Source organism: Cyanistes caeruleus, chromosome 17, assembly GCF_971803275.1.
Source record: "Cyanistes caeruleus chromosome 17, bCyaCae1.hap1.1, whole genome shotgun sequence".
Lineage (NCBI taxonomy): Eukaryota > Metazoa > Chordata > Aves > Passeriformes > Paridae > Cyanistes > Cyanistes caeruleus.
Window position 1 is genome coordinate 3,409,400 of NC_141717.1, and position 9,246 is coordinate 3,418,645.

General features: G+C 49.0%; 2 protein-coding genes across 4 annotated transcripts in view; both read right to left on the bottom strand.

The window, feature by feature from the left end:
* The window catches only part of LOC147650014 (hemoglobin subunit alpha-D), a 932-nt gene extending 463 nt beyond the window's left edge, over window positions 1–469 (bottom strand). Inside the window, exons 1-2 of the mRNA XM_086854468.1 lie at window positions 311–469; window positions 1–197 (exon numbers count right to left, since the gene is read on the bottom strand). The exon at window positions 1–197 is cut by the window's left edge and continues 8 nt beyond it. Of these exons, the coding sequence (XP_086710594.1) occupies window positions 1–197; window positions 311–402 (289 nt within the window). The 5' untranslated portion in view covers window positions 403–469. The remainder of the gene's footprint in view (window positions 198–310) is intronic.
* A 2,219-nt stretch (window positions 470–2,688) lies between these two features.
* Window positions 2,689–7,270, bottom strand: LOC111935906 (hemoglobin subunit pi). Of its 3 annotated transcripts, none has more exons than XM_023936532.2 (4): window positions 7,176–7,270; window positions 4,653–4,820; window positions 3,518–3,722; window positions 2,689–2,966 (listed from the first exon to the last, which is right to left on the bottom strand). In XM_023936532.2, exons 1-4 carry the CDS (start codon window positions 7,187–7,189, stop codon window positions 2,838–2,840), a joined length of 516 nt encoding a protein of 171 aa, XP_023792300.2. In that variant the 5' UTR covers window positions 7,190–7,270; the 3' UTR covers window positions 2,689–2,837. The 3 variants fall into 3 exon arrangements, with proteins under 3 accessions (XP_023792300.2, XP_086710595.1, XP_023792299.1); XM_086854469.1 differs by lacking the exon at window positions 7,176–7,270 and adding an exon at window positions 6,115–6,400; XM_023936531.2 differs by lacking the exons at window positions 4,653–4,820; window positions 7,176–7,270 and adding an exon at window positions 6,115–6,400.
* Between the last annotated feature and the right edge of the window lie 1,976 nt (window positions 7,271–9,246).

A 9,246-nucleotide genomic window follows, 5' to 3' on the forward strand; every position in this document is an offset into this window, starting at 1 on the left:
TGACGGGGTCCACACGCAGGTTGTAGGCGTGCAGGTTGCTCAGCTCAGACATAGCCTGGCTGAGGTTGTCGATGTTCTTGATGGCATTGCTCAGGGCAGCCACCACTTTCTTGCCATGGCCACGGATCTGGTCAGAGCCTTGTGACATGTCAAAGTGGGGGAAGTAGGTCTTGGTCGGGGGGTAGGCGTGGAACATCCTGGGGGAGTGGGACAGTCAGTGGTGCTGACCCCAGCCAGACCCACCACACTGGCCCCTCCGTGGGGCTCCCACCCCTTGTCCCCCTCTCCCATGGGGTCCCCAGGCCTGTACCTCCACAGGGTCTCGGCTCCGATATCCTCCTCGGCGCCACCCAACTTTCCCCAGATCTGCTGGATCAGCTTCTTGTCCTCGGCGGTCAGCATGGTGGCGGCTGGAAGAGTGGGCAGGGGTTGGTGGCAACAGCACCCGCAGGGACGCCTCTTATAGCTGCTGGTACCTCCACCCAGCCTTATCTTATCACACTGAGGGGCGAGGGGATGGCCGGGCCCTGGGAGCGGCTGCGGCGCTGCCTTGGGGGCCCCGCATAGCTCGGGGGGGCCCTGCCCTAAGGAGGCTCCTGGAGGGCCCAGCTGCCTGTTCTGCCCCACTGCATCAGCCCAACACCAGAATGGGGCAGGGGGCAGCACCTTACCAGGCTGGTACCTTACCCCTGGGCATGCCCCATGGGTACTGCAGCCTTGTCCACCCTGGCTGGCATGTCCTCCAACCTCCTGTTGTGATCTGTCATTCCCCACGGATGGGCCAGGGTCCTCCTGGCTCTGAGGGTGTTGAGGTAGGTCCCACAAGTGTCTCATGTCCCCTCCATACTTCGGTACCCTTCTCTGCCCCAAGAGCCCCAGGGCCTCTGAGTAGGAGCCATGAATAAGCCCTTCCAGAAAAACCCAGACAGGGAACAGCCTCCCCTTTGGCTTCATGGTCTTCCCAAAGTCCATCCTGTGATGCTTGTCAGTTCTGGACTCCTTCCCTTCTTCCCACCTCAAAGTGTGCTCCTGCCTCTTCCCATAAATGCTGGGAAATCCCACAGGGCACATGGTGGCTGATCATACAGTAGCAGAATTTTATAATAATAGAATTATTAATGTTGGAAAAGGTGTCTGGAATCATTGAGCCAAATCATTCCCCCAGTGCTGCAAAGGCCACCACTAAATCAGGTCCCCAGGAGCCACATCTACACATCTGCTAAATCCCTCCAGGGACAGGCACTTCACCACTGCCCTGTACAGATTGTGCCAGTGCCTGACAATGCTTTCAGTGAAGAAATTTTTCCTAATATCCAAGCTAAGGCTCTCCTGGCACAACTTGAGGCCATCTCCTCTGACTCTCACATCCTTTTCTCAGCCTCTGCAGGAAGGAGTTGGTGCAAACACGGGGTAAGGTACACACCAGATGCTGCCCTAGCACGGAAGACATGGATTTAAACTTACAGGTTACCCGACATTCATGGATGCAGAATGCCTTAAAAGCTGTTGTGGTGACATGTTTAGAGCCATTTGATGGCCTGAGAGCTTCCACATCACCCTTCTCCCTCTTGTCCAAACACAGTCCCTAAATTCCATGATGAGATGAGGACTGCCACTTGCAGTGCTGGCTCAGGCTGGCCATCAGAGCAGCTGAAGGCTTTGCACACAGTTTCATGCCAGAAGTCTCTGAGACAGGAGCTGACATGGTGCTGTGCTTCAGGTTTTTGGTCAAACTGGCCCCAATAACAGGCTGATGTTCCAGATTTTGTTGAGCAGTGTTTGCACAGCATCAAGACTGCCTCTGCTTCTCACTCTGCCCCCCACCCAGGGAATAGATTTTGAGGTGCTGGGAGAGAACACAGACAGGCAGATAGGCTAATCAGAGGTATTTCATACCATATAACACCATTCTCAGCAATCAAAGGGAAAATAAGGGGTTTGAGGGAGTTTTAGGGCGGTTCTCCATGGTTTTTGCTCATGAACTGGCTGAACATCAGCCTACCCATGGCATATGGTGAGTGATTGTCTTTGCATCCCCTGTTTTTTTTTCTTCCCTGTGCTTCCACCCAGTCTTCACTTACTAAACAATTATCTCTGTTTATTTGTTTGATCTCAACTCCCCAAATTTTTCTTGCCTTTATCCTCCTTTGCCCTTCACCTCATCCCATTGCAGGGAGGGGGGGAGGTGAGTGGGCAGCTGGGGTGCGGTGGCTGCACAGTGGAGTTAACCCAAAGAAGAAACACGTCAGATACCACATCCATACCCCATGGAGAGAGGCACAAGAGGACAATACCCTGCATTGCAGTGAAGGTTTGGTTCCCAACAGGCTGGGATGAGATTTGGATAAGTCAGGCAAAAACCTGGGTCCGTTCAGTGTCCTAGCAGGGTAAAAGACTCTTTCCTGGTCAGCCTGGAAAGAGACTGTGGTGGATATACCTTGGTGAGCAGCTGCTGTCACAGGGCTCCAGCCCATTCTGTTCAATGCTATGTTGCTCCCACTGAATGTTATGTTATCCCCACTGAACTGGCATACGAATTAGTATGAGTTCATTAGTATATGAATTACTATATGAGTTTATAAAGTCTAATATTTCCCCCTCCATATTTTGTAGACATTTCTAGACACCCCTGCCTGAACAGTCAGGTGTGGGCAGAACACATTGAGATGAAAGCACAGAGACCATAGCTCACATTTGAATTATTTATTGGGTTTTGAAGATGACTGAGCTCCTGCAGCAGGGTTTTAAAGAGCTGCTCAGGAAGAGGTGATACACCAGAGCCTGTGGCAGCAGGGCTGGGCTGTGGATGGGCATCCCTCACCCTCTTTTGAGGTCGTTTATCTGTACTTCTCTGTCAGAACAGAGGAAACACTGGCCAGGAACTTGTCCCACGCAGCATGAACTTCTGGGGTGAAGTCACTGGGATAGCGGGCAGCCACGGAGCACAGGATACAGTGGGAAAGCAGCTGGAAGGGAAAGCAGCATGAAATCCATCACAATGAGCACCAGGTATCAGTGTAGGGGTCTGCAGTGGGCCTTGGGCCCAGCATGCTCGGGGGTGACAGCTACGTGTCCCAAGCAGGCAGTGCTGCTGCCTGAGATGGGAGTGAAGAAGCACAGTTGTCTTTTGTACAGGGCAAAAGGCACTGCTTGATCCCACTCCCTCTTCCATGTGCCCCTTCCTTCCTCAAGTGCAACAAAGTGGGACTGTTTATAATTTATTAAAACTTTGCTCAAGACAGGTGATGTAGCTTGATGTGTGAGGCAGATTCATGAATTACAGCAAAAACAGCAGAGATTTGAGTCTGTCTAACACAAACCACAGGAGCCCCCCCGAGTAGTTCTTTGCCTGCACTGGACCAAAACTTTGATTAAAAGACCCAATCTCAGGTTAAAAATCATATGAGAAACAGGCTGAGCAGCAGTGAGGGATCAAGCTGCCATTAGCCCACATGACCTGTGGTCTCTAATTTTGTGATGGCAGTTTCCACCCCTGAAAGTCTCTGTGCTCACTCACCTTGAAGTTCACAGGGTCCACCCTGAGGATGTAGGCATGCAGCTCGCTGAGCTTGGCCAAAGCCCCTCGGATGTTATCAATGTGCTTCACAGCTTCCCCGACGGCGTTCATGACCTTGGAGCCGTGGCCACGGAGCTGAGCTGAGCCTTGGCTCAGATCGAAGTGAGGGAAGTAGGTTTTTGTCTGGGGGTGGCTGAAGAAAAGCCTGGAGGAGAACATGAGGAAGAGGGTGAGCAGTAGAAATGGTGTGAGGTGGTGAAACCTCAGAACAAGTGCAGTGTAAACCTTCTGCAACATGTGCAGATTAGACAGCAGGTTTATCTGTAGGTACTAGAGAAGAATTAAAAATTATTTAAAACTTAATGTAGTTTTAGGTTTGGTTTTGTTTGGTTTTGTTTTTAATAAATAAAACCCCCAACTTGTCACCAAATTTCCTGTATTATATTATAGCCAAGTTTCCAGGACCTTCAAACTGAAATGAACAAACCAGAATTGATATGAATGGTACTCAAACTCCTGAAAGGAGGATCACAATACTTTATGCTGAGCTGTAAACAGCATTTAAATCACTTTGAATAACAAGAATTTCTGGTAATTTCCAGACCCTTTTATGCCAGCTTGCTTAGTTGGTATGGAGTTTGAATTACTGTGCCATGCTTCATGCAGGGGGTCCAGCTGTCTTGTTTTCTAACAATTTGTTACTCACCAACTGGAACAATGAAACGTGAGCATCCAGTGAATTTAGTGGATATCTATTTTCTAAATGCATAAAAACTGTAAGAGAAAGTGCATCACTTGTACAATAAACCACTTCAAGTTTACCCCCTAACAGGGATAATGGTATTTAGGACACTGAGTATGAATGACTTTGAATTCCTCGCCAGTGCTTCTGGCAATGAATTCTTCTGTATGGCTATAAGGAGAAAAAAATCCTATTAAATGGTTTAAAAAAAAATGGTTTACTGCTAGATTTTGAAGCATTTAGCAGCAGAGATATAACTCCTGAAGATTACATATCAAACAGCACAACTCTTCATCAAGTCTTCCTGGTCCCAGCCTGCTCTCGCTCACCCAAATTCTACATGAGACGCATCCCAATAGCAAAGCCCTCTTTGGAGGCCTGCTGGGGCCTTACCTCTCCAGTGATTCTGCCCCAATGGCATCAGCTTGGGTGGCCACCTTGGCCCAGATGGTAACCACGGCGGCTTTCTCGGCTTGGGTCAGCGTCATTGTGCAGGAGGTGCTGGCTCTGTCCCCTTGCAGTGACCGCTCAGAGAGGTTTGGACTCACCATCCTGGCAGCCCTGGTTATAAAGGGGAAGGGGGGAGCAGACCTTGGTGCCTGTCCACACTCATTGGTCACTCCAGAGGGCCGCTCATGGAGTGGGGGACGCTTATCTCCCGAGAAGCAATGGCTACTTTGGCAAGGGTCAGCACACTGCCCTCCTCGCCTGCCGGCCTTATCAGCTTCTCGCTTCTTAACCTAACGGCTGTGTGGTCCAAAGAAATTGTCTGGACACATATTGATACATGAACAGAGAGAAAATGCTGCAAAATTCCACTGATGAAGCACTAAGCCACATCTTTAAGCTGAGGAGCATGTGGACTCCAGCATACTAAGGAGCTTGGAGAGGAATCTGCATTTCCTCCCTTGGTTCACAGATGTGAACACAAGGCTCTGGGCCTTTCTGACCCAGCCACTTCCAATATATGTGGCTGCACCATGTGCAATATTTCACATAAAATGCTTTGTAGGTAGTGGTAGGACTGGCTGGGAGATCTGTAGTGTAGTTCAGAGGAGAAATGAAATCCTGATTTTTTTATAAAGTAAGTTCAGATTTTGCCATTTCCTTCAGGACTTAAATTTTCCAGCCTCTTGCAAAGAATTAGGGACTCACTTTACAATTGCTGCGTGTAACAGTACTGATAGGAAGGATTACTTTGGATACAGGAATAGAGTCTGTGAAACTGAGTATGGTGCTAGAAAAATGTGTGTGTGAGAAAGCCCAGTCAGATTTCTTTTTTGTAATTCTCAGACTGCACACCTTTGATTTCTAACTGTGTGATCTTATTGTTAACTGTCCCCTACACTGTAAAATAGCCCTCAGCACTCCAGTTAGTGCTGGCTGTGTTGTGCTATGTGCTGGCCATGCACAGGAGCTCCTGGTCCCACAACAGATGGCAGGTAAGGACCAAACAAGCAAAATGAAGACCAGCACAGGTCTGTAATCACAGATAAGTGGGCAAAGTGTCAAAGGAATACCCTACTGGAGACAGTTGCTGCAGAACCTCTGAGAGTAAATACCCTGCCAGCACATAAAGCAGAGGTAAATCTGTTTGCCATGCTGATAAACTCGACATCACCACTGAGAGCTGGCAGCTGTGCACAGAGCACTGGCTGGTACAGCCAGAGGGGTCAGATAATGTTCTCTGCCCAAGCAGCCCTGCACACTTGTGTGTCTCAGCCAGAGATGTCTGCATCTGACAGCAGCACTACCCACTGCCACAGAGGGTGTTCCCCAGCCAAGCTCTTGCTGCTGAAGGGAAATCCCTTCAAGGGATGAAATGATCCTTGGGTCATGTCCAGCCTATGGATACCTGTACCGAAGCACAGGTGTCACACAGGAGTGTGCACTGGCCTTGGAGCCCCTGAGGAGCCACAGGGAGCTGTGCTGCTGCAAAGGCACTGGGTTTGGGGTGGCACCCGTATGTGTGTGTGTGTATGGCAGGGTTCTCCTCTGTGCTGTCACACAGGGATAAGTCTCTCCTCTCTGGGCAGACTCCACAGCCTGGAGGAGTTGATCCATACACTACAAAGAGACACAAAGAGACTTTCCTGGGGCTGTGCCTCTGCCACTGCATCCTGGGCTCAGGTGGGAATGAACCAGTGGTAGGGTCAGAAGCAGGGATGGGGTCAGACAGCAACTTCTGGATCCTCTGGTGTCCCCACTTTGCTGGGGCAAGTGGCACTTGCAGAAGGGCTCCGACCCACCCCTTGTACTCTGCACTGGGCTCTGGTTTAAGCTTCTCTGCATGCCATCTGTCACACAAATTAAAATAAACCTTGGGCTTTCCCAAAAGGCAGGCACAAAGCACTTGGGGCCTCTGAGTCTGGCTGGGTTTGGGGATCCTGAATTATCATATCCTCTGTGGAGGCCAACAACTCCTCTGGAATTTAGTTTCAGATTGTGTTCAGTGCCACAGCTCCTCCTCAGTCCTTCTGACCGTGGGCTGGGTAGTTCATTCACTTTAAGAGGGGATATAAAAGCAGACTCACCTGAGACCCAAGGAGGACAATTGCTTTACCATAGGGAATATTATCAGAGGGTTCTTTGTATACCTTCCCTCTGATAGTGCCACACACATCCCCTGAAAACTCAGAGCTCACTCTGGCTACACAGATGCTGAGCAGTGCAGTCCCCAGTTCAAAGTGCCACTGACAGCATAGGCAGAGCCAGGGCATGGACAACGTGGTATTCAGTTCATACAACTTAAATGGATGGCAGTACCAAGAGAGGCTGTATTCATCATTCCTTGCTACACACATTTTCAAAACTTGCAGTTTTCCCATTGAAAATTTACTTTGAAAATATAGATGCTGCTGTGAAATATCTATTTACAGAACGTTTTTGTCTCCTCCCCAAAGTGCTGCCTCTTACCTGACGTGTTGCATGGCAGTGCTCCAAGCTCTCCTCAGTGAGAGTGCTTTTAATCAGGGGTTACTCAACCAAGCTGTGACCCAGATAAACACAGGGATAAGGCACAGACCATCAGCACTCCTTCCTATTCTGTGTAACCTGGGCATTCCTCCTCTGTGACTGCAGGATTAAGATTTGTGTGTACACAGAGGGATGTCTGCACGGGAGGATTCATCATCACTGAAATCATGATGGAATTTTAATTCCTTTTCTGAGAGTTACTCCTGCACTATCACAGAAACCAGAGCAGCCAAAAGGTGACAGTGCTGGAAGGACTTCATTGCTCACTCAGGATCAGGGCTGTGCTGGGGATTGTTGTGGGAACTCCTCAGGAACAAGCTTGGTGGCAGAAGTCTGATCCTCAACACAATGTGACGTGGAAAATGACTGCCTCCAGCTTTGCATGAACCTCTGAGCCAAATTCCTCATCCCAGGGCTTCAGCTACCCACGGGGTGGTGAGACAAGGGTGTCCTGGCCTCAGGAATGCAAAGAGCTGGACTCAACATGATTGCTGCTGTTCCTGTGTCACAGGGCCAGCGGTGAAGACATGTCCTCTGGGAAACCCCACCAAGCCTGTCTTTCTCTCTTGCTGCTGCTTCTCAAGATGATCCACACCTCCACTGCAGAATGTCCATGGGCAGGTCACGAATCTTTGTCAGGAAATCACCAAAGGGGATTATTTTTTAAAAAAAAAAAATAATGTAGGTATTTTTTAATCCAAAATCTGTTCCAAAAGCCAGCTACCAGGGTTTCTCATTTGAAACAGCAGAAGCAGGCAACAGACCTGTTAGCTAATTGTAAAGGTGGGACTCCAATTTCCAACAGCCCTGATTGTAAATCAGATTGAATGGCATCACTGTGAGATCAGGGATAACTTTCCCCATGGGCCTGTATTATCCACAGGAATTGCCCTGCCCTTAAGTAGAATTCTGTGCATAAGGGGGCACATACATCTGCTTTAACTCCAAAATATTTGAGGCATATTAAATTTTTAAAGTATGAAAAGTGGAGTCTAAATCTTGGCTTCACTGTTTAATTTCCTACTAGGGCTTGAAGAACTTGCAATGATTGCTTTAAACGACAAGGCAAACTACAGCTAAATGTCCAAGAGCTGGGAATGACAGATAGGCCTATAATTTATTATTTAAGAAAGTAAAATTATATTTTGAGGCAGACACAGTGAAATTTTAACGTGACAGCCCAGTGCTGGTGTACCAGGAATGCTCTGCTGTGATAACATGACTGGTCTTTAATCATCCCAGGACAACTCTCTCCCCTCAGCATCACCTTCTCTTGCTCAATAATTATCGCTGGCCTTGTGCAGAATGGCCCTGCAGATTACACCCTGCTGGGGCTGCTCATCTCCCTCTTCAGCCACCCACCTCTGTCCCGTGTCCCTGGGGGGACTGCAGAGCAAAACCCAGAGTGGGGATATCTCAGAGTGCCCAAGCATCTGAATAGTGCAGTGAAATACAGAAGGATTTGCATAAAACCCCAGGGCATCCTCAAATATAATTACTGATAACTTCTAATCTCAGTTAAACAAAAAAAATACAAAGGCACCAAGACTGCTGCCAGGGGAGTAATGTCACCCTTCCTAATCCAGAGGCGGGAGTAAAAGCACAGGAACCATAGGCAGGGTGTACTGAACTGTGAACATGAGCAACAAGCCCAGCCTTTCCATGAGCACGGGGAGCCCACAGGTCTGATTTCCACAGCTGCAGCCACCCTGGTATTACAGAATTGTTAAGGCTGGAAAAGCTCCCTGCAATCAGCTAGTCCAACCATTAAACCAGCACTGCCAAGCCCACCACTAAACCATGTCCCAAAGTGCCACATCCACATGTTTATTGAGTATTTCCAGGGATTACGATTCTCCCACTGCCCTGGGCAGTTGCAGTGCCTGTCCACTCTTTCCATGAGGATGATAACCTCTGGGGGTCTGGGCTGGGGGAGATGATGAGCCCTCGCTGCTCTTTGCTACCAGCTCTCAGGAAAGTTCTGGAGATAATGACTAAGCTGTCTGGAAGC